General features: G+C 37.4%; 1 protein-coding gene across 2 annotated transcripts; it reads right to left on the bottom strand.

The window, feature by feature from the left end:
* Positions 1-424: 424 nt before the first annotated feature.
* LOC117293267 (nucleoporin p58/p45-like) lies at positions 425-15,331 on the bottom strand. Of its 2 annotated transcripts, XM_033775497.1 has the most exons (12): positions 15,246-15,331; positions 11,815-11,948; positions 11,036-11,239; positions 9,429-9,648; positions 8,814-8,879; positions 8,121-8,375; positions 7,122-7,240; positions 6,664-6,746; positions 5,624-5,822; positions 4,417-4,815; positions 2,697-2,745; positions 1,315-1,386 (listed from the first exon to the last, which is right to left on the bottom strand). In XM_033775497.1, the coding sequence occupies exons 1-11, from the start codon at positions 15,329-15,331 to the stop codon at positions 2,732-2,734; spliced, it is 1,779 nt and encodes a 592-aa protein (XP_033631388.1). In that variant the 3' UTR covers positions 1,315-1,386; positions 2,697-2,731. The 2 variants fall into 2 exon arrangements, with proteins under 2 accessions (XP_033631387.1, XP_033631388.1); XM_033775496.1 differs by lacking the exon at positions 2,697-2,745 and having other exon boundaries at positions 425-1,386.
* Positions 15,332-15,561: the final 230 nt, after the last annotated feature.

Genomic DNA, 15,561 nt, shown 5'->3' with positions numbered 1-15,561 from the left:
ACCATTCGCTAAATCTGCGCTAGTTGTGCAAGCAAAGAATGCCTAGTAACATGAAATACGCACATGTACAAACAAACATTCCCTGCTTCTGTAAGCACCAATTCTTTAATGAAGGTAAGCAGAGTCATTAAATTGGGCCCTGAAGACTGTTGAAAATCAATGTAAAAGCTCACTCGTACATTTCCTCCTTGTCTGCAGTTATGAGGTCTTTAAAGGCACTGGACACAGTTGGTAATTACTCAAAGTAATTGTGAGCAGTTAGCATAAAAACTAACTTGGTAACAAGCAACGGAGAGCTGTTGATAGTATAAAACATTGTGAGAAACGGCTCCCTCTGCAGTAACATCATTTTTGAGAAAGGGGTATTAATTTCTCACTCGAATAATAAAAGACTTCATCAATGTTTTTTCTTTCATTATTTTTCTCGCAACTTCAATGACCAATTGAGTCAACATTTTCACAGATTTGTTATTTTATGCATTTGTTGGGATACTCCCAAGGTAGAATAGTGAGCTTTGACAATTACCAAAGGTGTTCAGTGCCTTTAAAATCCAGCTTAAGCAAAGAGGTTAAGCTACACATTATTGCATAACCTTTATGTTGCCGTTTTGGTGGAATCTCAAATAAATTAACTCAGCTATGTGATGTGTGTTTTACCTAGGTCATGAAGAGATGAATGTACATCAATATTAATAAATGCCCATGCTGGTGTGTAAAAACATTCCCTAACAAGTATTTTTAAAATAGAGATTCATAATATTCTATCCATACTCTCCCAAGAAAAAGACTAGTATCTTTTGACAGTGCGGACGCCAAGCTATTATATTGATGATATGCGTACGCATCAATGACGAAACGTGGGCATTTCACATACACGTTAAAAAAAGAAACAATGCCTATTGACTGAAGAATAAAACCTGTTTCATACAGGCACGCCGGAGTCGCGCTGATAGACGAGGAGCGACTCTAGGTTGACCGAAATAAATTTTGGTTTCATACAGGCAAATAACATAACATTTACATTGGCTTGGTTCATGACAAGATCGATATATTTAACAAGGTGCTCCAGTAGCTCCTAACTCTTTCAGACTTCAAAAAGTTCATGTTTAGTTCAGAAATTGGTTCGGCGCGACTATGGAGCGCCTGAATGAAATGGGTGTAACTTATCCCCCTGTTGCTCTGAGGGGATATTTATACAATGCACAAACTGTTTGTAAACAACCCAAGATGATGGAGAGTGTTGAATAAGCGTTCCTGTAGATATTCAGCTTTGGCTGTGCTGTAGGGTCATCTACCTGGTGCCTTTTCTGTACTTGCTGGGGGGTTTCTGCAGCTGTAATGGTTTCCCTGTGGTGGTAGATCCAAAGCTACTGGTTCCGAGGGCCCCTATTGAGTTCAGAAAATGAAGATGCAAAGTTTGAGTCTACTGGTTAACAGAATTTGACGTGTTCCATTATGAAATAAAAATGGCAATGTGTTGTAGAAATGAAGTAGAAGCAATGGGTGCATTCGATTAGCTTTCCCTGGGTCGACCCCGATCTGCCCCCCGTACGTTCGAATAGGTTTGAAGCCATTCCTGGGGCTCGCCCGGGTCAGCCCCAAGTGCTCTGCTTGTGGAACGGGTCACTTGGGGCTGGCCCAAGGTGCCGGACGTAACCACGAGAGGGTGAGTGATCGTTTGATTAGCTCTTGTCAGGGGCTCACCCGAAATGAGCATCACAGGGTGGACACAGAGAAACTAATCGAACGCACCCAAAGTGAAGTAGAAGCAAGGTAAATTCATTGATGGTAATAATTTGGTTGATGTCAGGTGCAGCAGAGGGTTTAGCAAGGAACACCAGCTAATCCAATGTCTTGAAACTAATACTTTGTACCTACTAAATAAGAGACATTGAAACTTTATATGCATCAGTTTGATAAGAGACAGGTGTATTTGTTGCAGTGAGGTTCAATCTACAATGGAAATTAACTTTGAAGCAATGGGTGTGAATGAATGTTTGCCGACTTAGAAGTTGTCCGAAGATAACTTCTTAGAAATTGGCATATCATGAGTTTAAGAAACCAAGGTTTCCAAATCTTAAAGACTGGTTGATATTCTTCCTGTTACTGAAATCAATGCAGTAGGTACCGGTATGAGTTTAAATAGAAACATGTGCAGCCAATGAGTAGCAGGTCAAGGGTCACAAAATGTGGCTGAGAAAATGTTTATTGCAATTTCCATTCAACATTGGTCCTAATTTATTTGAGTTCATTTGAAAATACATTAACAACAGGTCTCTTTCTATCAGGGTTGACATTAAACATGATTCTTTCTCATCCAACACTATAAAAACCCTACCATCACGAAACAACTCATGGAACAAAGGAACTTAATTTAGGGCTGGAAGGCAATTTGATTTAAGCACAGATTTCAAAACCTTTTTACTTTGCCCAAAGCTTGTAGCCTTAGTTCATGCTCTCGTTTTGTCAATGTATCGAATTATAAGAACAGTAATTGTTGTTTACGGTAATAAGCTTAAAGTGAGGCACACAGCTCATGCTTGCTTGAACAAATAATACGGTAAAACAACACATAGAAGATGATGCGACTAAGTGAAAATAGGAAACGAGAAGCAAGGTACAAAGTTTGAAATGGAGATCAAGGAATGGTGATGAAAGAACAGATGAAGGGGAAAACAAAGAAGGACGTCACTCACCGAGGGTGAGACTTTCAAGTGGTTTAGAGGAGCACCTAAAACTTGAAAGCTACAGGAAATGATAGAGGAAGATTGCCTTAGATCACAAAATAACAAAGAAACTGTCCGAAGATAACTAGCAGGAACCCCAATAACCAATTACAGCAAACGGAATGTGGTTTGGTTGAATAGAGGAGAGTTAAAAAAGGTTTTAATTTTGTTTTTTAAATCGGCGGTCAAACAAAATTTATTAGATAAAAAAAAAAAAAAAAAAAAGGTTAATATGACGAAACAGAGTGACATATTAAATGACTAGAAATGGAAAATTAAAGTGTGAACCATGATAGGAATGAACAAGTTTATGAAATGAGCGGGAGAAAATGAAAATGAAAACTGCAAAGAAAAGCTTCAAGTAATATTAATCAATAACTGCGCAGCATTTGAGGAGAAAACAAGTTAACTTTAACAGCATGGAAAATGCATGCATGCAGAAATGTTTTTTTTCAATGGTGACACATTGCCAAAGTGATACATAAAAATGTTCTGAATGTGGAGCAAAGCAAAGAGTAGAACCAACCCTTTCAATGTTATTTATTACACCAGCAACAATCATCCATGAAGCTAAATTGCGACAGAACAAACTATAGTCCTCAAAAAAGAGTTTGTGAACATAAGTCCATCACCTTATGAAAACATGATAACCGAATATTAATTTTGGTTTTACCCATATAGACACTGCTCTAGAATTGCAAAGGATGCGGGTTCGAATCACAGAGTTTGGGAAAGGACCGAGTATGGTATACAGTGCTCACACACATTGGTGTATATGGGTAAAACCAAAATTAATATTCTTTATCCCAAAAGAAAATTTCCATCAATTTAATGATAACAGACGTTATCATCATCGCATCTACATGATTTATGACTCAGTGATGAGTTGAGATGAGGCAGTTGATGAAAAGAATGTACAAATGATACAGCAGCTAACACCCGTTTCAGACAGGCACTCCAGAGTCACGCCGAACCAAATTCTGAATTTAGTACATGAAAAATTCAAAGTCTGAAACAGTTAGGTGCGACTGAATGCCCTAGAAGTCAAAAGATTGACTGTTGCAGTCGTTCTGAACGACTAGAGTTGCTCCTAATTTGTTTGGTTTAGCGCGACTCTTGCGCACCTGTCGTAAATGGGTGCAAGTAGAACATCATGAACGAACTGTCCAGCCAGCAATGTCAAACACTGCCTCTTTTACTGTGCTCTATTAAGAAAATTTCAGGCTCGGAATTACATGGAGGCTAAAGAAACCATGGACTCTGTTGCCCTGGACTTGGCCTTGGTGCCCCCTAGTATCTCACAGACTTTAAGGTTTTCAAATGAAAGTGCCCTTTAAAAAATTATGCCCTCTTAAAGTTGAAATGCCATGCCTAAATTGATTGATCCCTCCTGTATTAGCAAGGAACCAAACCGTAGTTTCAATGTGAAAATTGCAAAAATAAATATCAGCTTAAAATACTTTCCTTGCCTGTTAAAATAGGCTTTGTTTATTTTGAAGAAAGCAAAAGATTTTTTGTTTGAAAACTGCATCTTATAATGAACAAAAAACTACCGCATGGTAGCAATTAGCAATCAATGTACTTGTTGTTAACCAATCATCCGATCATCAACAAATAACCACGATGAATACTTATTATTGCAAAATTATTGATTACATGTACAATAAACTGCATCTTCAAATATTTCTACCTGTAGTAGTTCCAAAACCGAATCCTGTACTGCCCACAGTTGGTCCTGCACTCAAACTGCCACCAAAACTTGCTGCAGTTGCTGCTGGCTTCGTTGTACCAAATCCAAATGTGGATGACCCAGTAGAAAGCCCAGTTCCAAATCCAGTAGTTGTACCCAGTCCTGTTCCTGTACCCAACCCCAAGGACTGGGTACCCAGTCCAAGTCCAGTACTCTGGGTTCCGAAGCCTGTACCGAACCCACCAGTACCTAGTCCAGTAGTTCCCAATCCTCCTGTTGTACCCAGACCACCCAGTCCACCTGCTCCAAGAGAACTTGTTCCAAATCCTCCAGTGGAAAGGGTGGACGTGCCACCCAAAGCAGCAGTGAACGGACCAGTTAACCCTGCAGCTTGGATACCTAAGTGAAATAATAAATAACTACCTTCAAAACTGCGGTGTTTTTTTCTCAGAAAGAGTCTCACCGGAGACATTTCCCAAACTCCGGCTTTGGGTCTAGTTCACGTTTGGGCTCCAGCAGATGTTGGAAACATCAGGCAAAATGGACACACAGATGTTAAACTTGCAAAATGGACACACATTTTTCATTCTAAATTGATGACAGTGCCCAAGCCAGAGCTGGAGCCCAAGATGAGGTTTGAAAATGGCCTCAGTATCAACTTTAAACCAAGATTGCTTATAATTCAAAAATAGTATCAATCATGTCATTCTTCCTTGGTCCAGCAAGACAGGAACAACCGCGATCACGGTCGACACCATCACTCTTTACTGGGGATTGTTGTGAAATCCCCAATTCCAGACCTTTTGTCCATCAAACAAGAGTTATGAAAAATTGATAGGCTGACAAAATTATTTCTATTGTTCTCAGCATCGAGGTAGGTGCGAGATTCCAGCATGCCATGGTCAATTATCAGCCATGCCTTTACAGCCGAGGGGATGACCAAGTCAGCTTGAAGGAGGCTTTTGTTCAAAGTCTCAAAGAGAGAAAAGTAAATCCCGGAGCAAATTATGTGAATATTTGTTGATACCTTGTTTGATTTGGGTTTCATTTTGATGAACAAAAAAGTTATTTGAGTCCGTTAAAAAAAAATTAATCACGTGGGTGGTACTGGAAATTTCTGGAACCCCCTCCCGATTGAACCGGTTTATGAACAAATTTTTTACACATTTAACTCAAAGAACATCAATGAAAATTATATTAAGCTCACCTGCTGGTTTCTGAGCTGTCTGTAAAGCCGTTGCCATGGCAATAGCAGCAGCATTTGACACATTATCGAAAGCCCCTGGTCCCATTGGGAGGGTACCAATTCTGCGTTCCCTCTCTGCAGTCTTCTTTTGAGTGGTAAACACATTCTCCACATCACTGTGGTAGACTCTCCGATAATTCAAATACTGTTCTTTCTGAGCCTGTTATAAAAGAAGTTTGAAAGTATTTAGTGGTTTGTTATTGAGTGCTCTTATTAATAGAGACATTACATGTATAATAATAATAATAATAATAATTTATTGATTACAAAAGTATACAACAAATTTGTTAGACAATGTTTAAAACCTAATCACTGGTAATAGAAAGGAAATACCACAATCCCACACCCCCCCCCCCCCGCCAAAAAAAAGAATGAAAACCAAGGCCCCTAAAGGACTTTCCAAACAATAAAAAGGCATTAAGAAAAAAATACAGTAGATATGAGAGTAAAATGCATTGTTATCAAGACAGTAGATACAACAGTAAAAATGCATTGACATAAAGACAGTAGAAACAACAGTAAAAATGCATTGACATAAAGACAGTAGAAACAACAATAAAAATGCATTGACAAAAAGACAGTTGAAAACAACAGTAATAATGCATTGTTAAAAAGACAGTTGAAACAACAGTAAAAATGCATTGACAAAAAGACAGTAGAAACAACAATAAAAATGCATTGACAAAAAGACAGTAGAAAACAACAGTAAAAGTGCATTGTTAAAAAGACAGTTGAAACAACAGTAAAAATGCATTGACAAAAAGACAGTAGAAACAACAGTAAAAATGCATTGACAAAAAGACAGTAGAAACAACAGTAAAAATGCATTGACAAAAAGACAGTAGAAACATTATAGTGACATAATACAGGTCAATTGAATTCCAACTTTTGTCAACTAAAAACTTTATATTTAGAGCTACTTAAAGGGGATATTTAAAGGACGTGGGAATTATAGAAAACAACAAGTGTATGTCAAAAAATCTTGTCTTGTTTGTACTTACTCTGACAGCTTCATGTACCGACTGTAGCTGGGCAGCCAATGCAATAAATGTTTCATTTAACTTCACCATGATCACAGCCAACTCTGCACATAAAAATATAGAATCAGAGAAAAATCAACCCAGTGCTAAATATGGTAATTGTGAAGTGTTTATGCAGATATATTGAAACTTGAAATAGTAAAACATGAAAGGCATATTATATAACGTATTGGCTCAATTTTCCTAAAATGTCTACTCTTTACTACTACTTTTCTACCTACTACAAGCTCCTGTGTTTCTATGGCCCTTAACGAATCCACGGCTCCGGCTTTGGATTCAGCTTCAAGCTCCGTTCTCAGAAGCCCTGAGCATGTATGCAAAGTGCGTGCAATTCCAAAACAACCGCGGGGCCTAGCTAGCATAAGCTGAGTCTAGAGCCGAAGCTGTGTCTTTTTTGTAAATGGCCTATGTCTTTATACCTTGTGGTGTGTAGATATTTGGTTGTGCTAGAGATGCCATATAACTCTCCATCTGCTCAATCTGCTGTCTACACAAATGCATCTGATCTTCAAATTGCTCGACTAATCTCTGGAAGTACCTGGGTTCACATAGACAAATCATACAGAGAACATTAAATGATTTGGGGTTAAACACTGTGCGAGAAAGTTAAAGAGTGTCGGTTGAGCCAATAAAATTTGGGAGCCCATCCATGGCAGGCGCGGTCCCGGAAGACCTACATGTACCAAGACCATGCTCAAAACCATGATCGAGGATGCAGGAGTAAACAACAAGGAGGAGCTACATGTAATCATTTGTATGCAGGATAGAGTTGTGTGGCATGTCAGACATCAAGCCCGACTGAGTAAGTGAGTGTGGGTTAAACAAAAACAAATTTATGAGATTTGGGTTTGAACTACCTCCTGGCAGCACTCTACTAACTGAGCTATCTAGCCCTATGAAGGCTGTTTCCGTATTTTGTCAATATCTTTGTTCGGGGGGTGCCAGACAGAAGCCATACAACCGTTGACTGTCGTGTAACCAGAGATCACATCCAAGTTTACAATACTACCTGGGTAGCGACAGCCAGGGATACAAATAATTCAGAGAATATTAAAAACAGGTTGCGATAAGCAGGTTGTGATTTTGTAAAACAGGACAACCCTGATAAATATGTTGAAATCTAGAGATGAAACCCCTGAATGTTTAAAGTATCATATTTCAGAGGCTTTTCAAACTCTCTTCACCACAAAATATTAAACTAATGGTTTGGTCACAATGCCGTTGACGACAATTTCACATCTTTCAAGACAGTTAGAAAGCAGGGGAGCTCTGAAAAAGACAGTTAGAAAGCAGGGGAGCTCTGAAAAAAGACCCTAGAACCAGGAACAATCCTGATAGAACAAAGGCCTGCGATATATTTCTTTTGACGTGTTTTTGATTTTCAAAGTGCAGGAGATGCAGGCAAAACCATCACTTACTCTGTAGGTACATAGTTCTCAAGTTGAAGAGCTGGAGGAATTTCTTGAGTTCTATGAGCAACTTCAGCATTTTTCAGCTCTTGTGCCGACTCAAACTTGAGTTTATGAATAGCAATGGCATTACGTTGTAAGCCATTAGACACAACTGCCAGGAGCTGCTTCAAAGCTGTTATCTCTTCTTGTACATGATGGTATGGCTTGACAGAAAAGCGTGTGATGTCCTCCCGGATGGCCTTTTGTTTCTTGACATAACTCCTGATTGAAACAAACAAAATCCAATTTATCAATCAATCATAAATAAATTATAAAGTGCCTAAAAATCAAAGGTTTGCTCAAAGGCGTTGAGGCACAGAAGAAACAATTAAGTCATTGATGGTAGGCCTCCTGAAACAAGTGGGCTTTCAGAAGTGACTTAAGCGTATTGAAGGATGTTGAAGTATAAACTAAAGTTTGGGCAAGTCCATATGAGAAAAAATATAGCATTTCTTATCCTAGAAAATGTGTTTCTACAAGTAAATAAATTTAGACAAGTATCATTTTTTAATCTAAACAGAAATAAGATTATCAAATTCTTAAACATCAACATTAAGTTTGGTCATTCAGAAATAAAAATGCGAAGAGAAATGAAAAGCAAATGGGGGTAAAAAAAGAGCAAAAAAATACTTTTTAAAATAAAGAAAATTGTTGACTTACTTGAAAGAGCTGACTGTAGCATGGATGTCTTGGTGAAGAAGGGTTTCTTTTATTGTCTTGTTATCACTAAAAAAACAAAAATACACTTTTACTTAAATATTGTGTACAAATGGACGTATTGAAAATGTCAACACACTGTCAAAGCATCAACATGTGCTGCATATGAAAACTCTACAATGGTTATACTATTTGTAACGGCAAAACATAAATGTTAAAATCAACGCCAATCTTAGATATAAAACCAACGAGTGCCACTCATATAGCTATAGATTTCTTTGTTTACTCATACAGCAAAAAAACATATATATAATATAAATATGGGTAGGCAACATATGTCATGTATGTATAAAATGGAATGGAAACGAATTCAGCTGTAAGATGCGCTATAAGTCGAAAGATGACTGTTGCAGTCGTTCGGAATGACTCTGGAGCGCCTTGGTTTCAGACATCGATCTTGTCACAAGGCGAACCTAAAAATGTAAATGTTATGTTAAGGTCACCTGTCTGAAACCATAATTTATTTGCGTCGACCAAGAGTCGCTCGTAATCTACTTGGTTCAGCCTGACTCTTGCGCGCCTGTCAGAATTTCAAAATAATACATAGATAATAATTACCTGGTACCCGATGTGACCGTACCACTTGTACCTGCCGTACTTGATGAAGCTAAAGATAAAGGATCCACTCCTCCTAGTCCTTTACTGACTGCAGCAGTAGTCGTTGTGGCACCACCTCCCAGACTAAACCCAGTAGGCGCTGTCCCTAATGATCCTCCTAATGTTAACCCAGATGTAGATGTCTTTGCAGGTCCTGACAATCCTCCTAGGGTCAATCCTCCTGGATCAATCAAGATTTGTCAATAACATACTTATTAAGGTAAGTTGATTTAAAGGCATTGACACTATTGGTAATTGTCTAAGATCAGTCTTCTCACTTGGTGTATCTCAACATATGCATAAAGTAACAAACCTGTGAAAATTTGAGCTCAATCTGTCGTCGAAGTTGCGAGATTATAATGAAAGAAAAAAACACCCTTGTCACACGAAGTTGTGTGCTTTCAGACACTTGATTTCGAGACCTCAAATTCTAAATCTGAGGTCTCGAAAATCAAATTTGTGGAAAATTACTTCTTCCTCGAAAATTACATTACTTCAGAGGGAGCCGTTTCACAAAATGTTTATTCTATCAACAGCTCACCATTACTTGTTACCAATTAAGTTGTTATGCTAAGAATTATTTTGAGTAATTACCAATAGTGTCCACTGCCTTTAACATTAATTTTATTAGTGGCAAGCAATAAGGTTTAAATCAGAAATAATAGCAGTTTTTATTCGTAATTACTCAAAATAATTGTCGGCATAAAACCTTACTTGGTAACAAGCAATTGAGAGCTGTTGATTGTATAAAACATTGTGAGAAACTGCTCCCTCTGAACATAGATAATTTCTAATGAAATATTTAAAGACTTCCGGCCTAAAGTCTTTTTTATGCATCTGAAAGTGAAAGCACACAAATTTGTGCAACAAGGGCATTTTTCTGTAATTTTTCTCTTGCAACTTTGATGACCAATTGAGTCCAAATTTTACCAAATTGTGACCATCCACCACCAATGGGCTGTAAAGTCGCACTTGCACATTGCAGAGCCTATTAAATTGTTTGGGTTTTCAAGAAAACTTTGAGAAATCTGAATAAAAAAGTAGGTGGCTTTGAGAAATCATAACTTTGTCAAGAAATATCTGATTTAAATGTGGATGGTATCATTTTGAAGCTGATTACACACTCTCTCAAAAAATGCATTAATCCCATAACAGTGAAAGTGTCAACTTTACAGCCCATTGGTGGTGGATGGTCACAATTAGTTGTTTAATACACATGTACATTGGGATACACAACGTGAAAATAACTGGTCTTTGACAACTACAAAAGGTGTAAAGTGCCTTTAAATAATACAAATTGACTATCACAAAATGGATTTCACAAGGCATGTTTTCCAGAACCTATTGTCGCACTTTGTATGGGTGAAACAAAGCAATGGTATGTGCCTGCCTGTATCATGCAATGCACTGGAATTCCCTGATGGGTATAAATACCAGCCGTCTGGCTATCAGCAACAAATTAAGGAAAACCCAAAGTTATTCCAGGAATTTAAAAAAATGCAGTCATTCTGTCTCCCGAAAAAAAAAACCATGTCATCCACAGTGAAGTGGTTAATCTTATAAATTACCTGCCGCTGGAGCTCCGCCAAACCCAAATCCAGTTGCAGCTGATGTCGTTGCTGTGCCAAATAACCCTCCAGGCTTGGCTGCAGTGGTTCCTCCAAAGCCAAAACCTCCAGCTGATGTGGTTGTTGCAGTTGGTTTCAGACCTAAGCTCAGTGACAAGCCCCCAGTTGTAGATGGTGTTGTGGTTGCACCAAAAAGACTGCCAGCTGTAAATTTAGGGGAAAAAATAAGTACCGTTTAAACCCTTTGATATTAATAATACTGTAGAGATCTTTGAAAACTGAAATTGCACCTTTATAGCTATGTCTGCTCAGTTCATGGTCATTGTGGGGAGTGGGGTGTCGTGGCGGAGAGCACCGAACTCAAGCTATGGTGTTTCTGTTCAGCAGAGTGTTGGTTCAAGTCCTGGTCATGACACTTGTGTCCCTGAGCAAGACACTGAACTATAATTGTGATTGGTTTAGCCTAGTAGCGCATTCTTGTTGCACAGGTTGTATACTCCCCAGGGAGCAGAGATGGTTTAAGGAATTAATTAAATGGCCCAGTGACCAGGGTTAATAATGTTGGAAGCACTTTGAGAGTGCCCTTCAGGTGTGTACAGCACTAAATATAAAAAACAAATATTGTCATCATTGTTATTGAGTAGTGTAACCTTAACAGGGAGGCAAATTTATTCAATTGAATCAATCTCTTGAGCTTTGATGTCGTCTTCAATCTTTCTCAATGAGTGAAAAAAAAAACTTTCTTTTAAAAGCACTACAGTGTAATATCAAAAGATTACCAGCACTCGTTGTTCCTCCTGCACCAAACCCAAATCCACCGGTTGTTTTGGCTCCACCCAAAGAAAATCCAGATGCTGTATTGGTTGTGGAGGGTGTTCCAAAGGTAAGACTCCCTGCATTTGTCGTTGTTAATCTAATCAAAATAGAATTGAAAAAGAAAAGAAAAAAACATGAAATCTACTTAAACACTTTAAAGGAGGATTCTGACCTTAATTGTCTTCATCTTCCAGATGTTCCCATCTTTTCCAACTGCCCTGACTGAATAAAGCCTGGTTCATACTGCGAATGCGAGGCAAGTTTTTTGCGTCAGATGGCTGCTTTCGCAGTGTATCACGTTTTCGTATTTGTATCACATTTGCAATCGCAGGAAGTACGCACCGGTCTTACGGGTCACTAAACTTTGTGATCAGGAAATTTGATCTTATAAGACCACTGTAGTAAATTGGTACACTGTAGTAAATAGGTAGCAGGTACCAGTAATGTTGGCAAGGCTCCAAAGTTGGCTTTTGATAGAAACAGACAAAATGATGTGAGAACCAAAGTTGGTTCTTGATAAAAAAAAAAAAATGCAGAGAGACGACTCCCTCTGAAGTAACATAGTTTTTGAGAAAGAGGTAATTTCTAACTCATATATTTGAATCTGAGAAAGACTTCAGGCCTGAAGCTTCTGAAAGCACACAATTTGTGCCACAACTGTTTGTTATTTCTTTCATTGTTTTCTTGCAACTTCGATGACAAATTGAGCCCAAGTTTTACGAGATTTGCTTTATATAACAATTTAATTCTTTCTCAGATTCAAATATATTAGTGAGAAATTACCTCCTTCTCAAAAACTATGTTACTTCAAACATGTCCTTCTGTTACCATTTTGGTAACATGGGGTGCACCAAAATGGTCTTCAATATTTACCAACCCTGTCCAGTGCCTTTAACAATCATGTTAATCAGTTATAATGAATAAAAAAAAAAGGATTTAGATGTCAGTATTCACTCCACAAAATGCCTGGAGCTAAAACTGACTTTAAAAATTAGGTTCATTTCCTACAACTTCACTAGTTTAAAACAAATACAAATTATTATTGATTTTGTTTGTAACTGAAGGTAGGGAGTCCGGCAAAATTTGCCTTTTTTCACAAAACCTCAACAAGTTTTATACCATTGGAAAGGGGATGGCAAGAGCAAACCAATGGTGTTTATTTTATTTCAATAGCTTGTATAATGGAGAAGCTATGCTCATTTAAACATGGCAGAGGAACGTTTGAGTCTGTCAATTTCTTACTGTTAAAAGAGTATGGAAACTGCTACTGATTTATTCTGAGAGCATATCAGACATAATAAATTTGACAAAATTGATCTCGGTATTCACACCAATGGGAAAATAGGTGATAATTGTGTCTTGTTTACATATTTTAAAGCCTAATTGTATATTTAAAAAAAAGGTAAACAAATTAAAATACATGTAGCGTGAATATATATTTTTTTTTCCATTTCAGGTACCTCAAGTCTTGAAGATTCAAGCAAGTCAATTTTACATAAGCTGCACAATTAACCGCTACAATGGCAACTGAAAACGTTCATTTTATGTAAATAAACAAACGCTAATAAATATAATAAAGAAATATGGGAATTTGTGAGGTGAATTTTTTTAAACATAGTTACCAAGTATTTTATTAAAATTAGTATCAATTCATTAGAGTAATTTTGTTTACTTCTTTGTTTGTTATGACGCAAATTTTAAGCCTTTTTTTCATTTTGGAAAGTTAAACTAAACATTGTCAAAAATCTCCAAAAAATTCCGCACGAAAAACTGTTTTCCCCCCTTCCCCCCCCCCCCTTTGTTTCTATCTTATCAAACAAATATAGATAAAAGTTAAGTTTAAAACATGTATGTAACCTCGAACAATGGAATGAAGATAAAAAAGGCCATCACAACGTAATTTATTTTAACCCTCTCTGATTCTGAATTATTAAACCCAATAAATCCCCGGGCGGACGTCGCCACCAGGTGTTTATTATTCGGTCTGTTTTTTGTGTATCAGCGAATTGCGCAATCTTTCACAGACTGGTGTCCACACTCACGCAGCAGCAACGCTTGCTGATAAGCCATTTTTAAGTCAGGGGACACGACCATTGAAATGGCAATTTGCGCAGACGCGGTGTGTCGGATAGTCTTGGTGGGATCCGGAAATCAGAGAAACAGTGCGCCCTCTACGTTCATTCATCACAAGCGTGTACAGTTTTTGCCGTGCGTGCATAGATCGGAACATTGGCTGTGTGTGACCGCGCAACACCAATGGTCTTGGAACAAAGACTATGTGTCTGAGTGCCGCGATGTGTTCAACCATCGACCCGATTTTGATGGTTTTATTTGAAGAACCTTCTCTATAAATTTGCTTTGCGCTTGTTAGCGATAGTTAATAAAACAAAAAAAAGTGCATAGACACCCAGTTCAGAGTATAATCTTTCAAATAGAGTTCTGTCAAAGAACTGTAATGACCTATAAATATGACATTTTGAAGCATTTTCAGGAAAAAAATCAACATTATATGTCCGTATTTCATGTGTTCGAAAAATTGGGCAAAAATTCCATTTTTATTTACGTGAATTATTTCAAAATAGTACCATTGGAAAGCTGACAAAATTCTACATCATGTACTTTGGTTTCTCACATTATCTCAAAAGAAAGAGCACCCTCCAGTATTCTTGAAAATATACTTCGTGTGGCAGTCGACAAAATGGACGTTCAGAAATTTAGACGCGTCAATATCTGGTCCCGAAAACGCAAAAGTAAACTTAATTTTTCACAATTTTACTGCAGCTTTTTCCAAGATATTTTGTTTTCTATTGATTTATTTATCTTTATTCTTCTGGAAAATTGAATCCTTGTTTGATTTGAACAAGGTTAACGTTATCAATGGGCGAGTTATTCACAGCTACTTTTCACACACAAACAGATACGTTTTACAAAACTGCGATTTTGACAGACTCGCTACTTAAGGATCTCAGTACAGAAAACAGAATACATTAATTTATTTGTTTTTGGCTCAATACAATATTATTATTAAACTCATAAATAACTGAATTCTTTGATTTATTGTAATTTTGGGGTACCAATTATTCAACATCATAATATTCCGAGTATACACTTTGCATGATAGCCTGTTAGCTTTCATTTGAGACCTGTTTTTGCATGCATTTCCAAATTGTTTTTAACACTCGTCTTTTTGCCGTGCGTGCGCGGTTTGCGGTGACCGTTAAACTGTTAGGACGCCCTCTATATGCTCCATGAAGAGAAGAAACTTCGGCACTCTAGTGTATTTTTGTATTCGTAAAGTTTAAACTGCTTATTGAGCATGAAGCTATGTACAAAATACTTTCAAAACTCTTGAGTTGAAGCAAATTACAATTCTTGTTTATTGAGAGAGACTTACGATGGTGTTCCAAAAGTAGTTGCTGTAGGTTTTGTGGATGAAAATGAAGAAGCTCCGCCAAAAGAAAACCCCCCGGAGGCCGCCATTTTGTTTGGGTCATCTAATTGACCTCATTAATATAACATCAATTTATTACGACATTCAACAAACAAATGTGATAAAAAATACAACAAATTTTAGCATAAAAATAATATCTTAAATGTTTTAGTAGTTTATTTAATTCTTTAATAGTTATTTTGTTTATATTAAAGTAAAATTTCTAATACTTAGAATGAACACTCTTTATTAAAATGCCCTTACAAAAACAATAATAACC

The sequence above is a fragment of the Asterias rubens genome, chromosome 8 (genome assembly GCF_902459465.1).
Source record: "Asterias rubens chromosome 8, eAstRub1.3, whole genome shotgun sequence".
Lineage (NCBI taxonomy): Eukaryota > Metazoa > Echinodermata > Asteroidea > Forcipulatida > Asteriidae > Asterias > Asterias rubens.
Note: the sequence above shows the minus strand (reverse complement) of the source record. Positions and strands in the feature narration are given on the sequence as shown.

Coding starts and splice junctions, on each gene's coding strand:
- LOC117293267 (XM_033775496.1), bottom strand. CDS start 15,331: ATGGCGGCCTCCGGGGGGTTTTCTTTTGGCGGAGCTTCTTCATTTTCA. Junction 11,240..11,814: donor AGGAGGAACAACGAGTGCTG/GTAATCTTTTGA, acceptor CTAAATTTACAG/CTGGCAGTCTTTTTGGTGCA. Junction 9,649..11,035: donor TGGCGGAGCTCCAGCGGCAG/GTAATTTATAAG, acceptor TGATTGATCCAG/GAGGATTGACCCTAGGAGGA.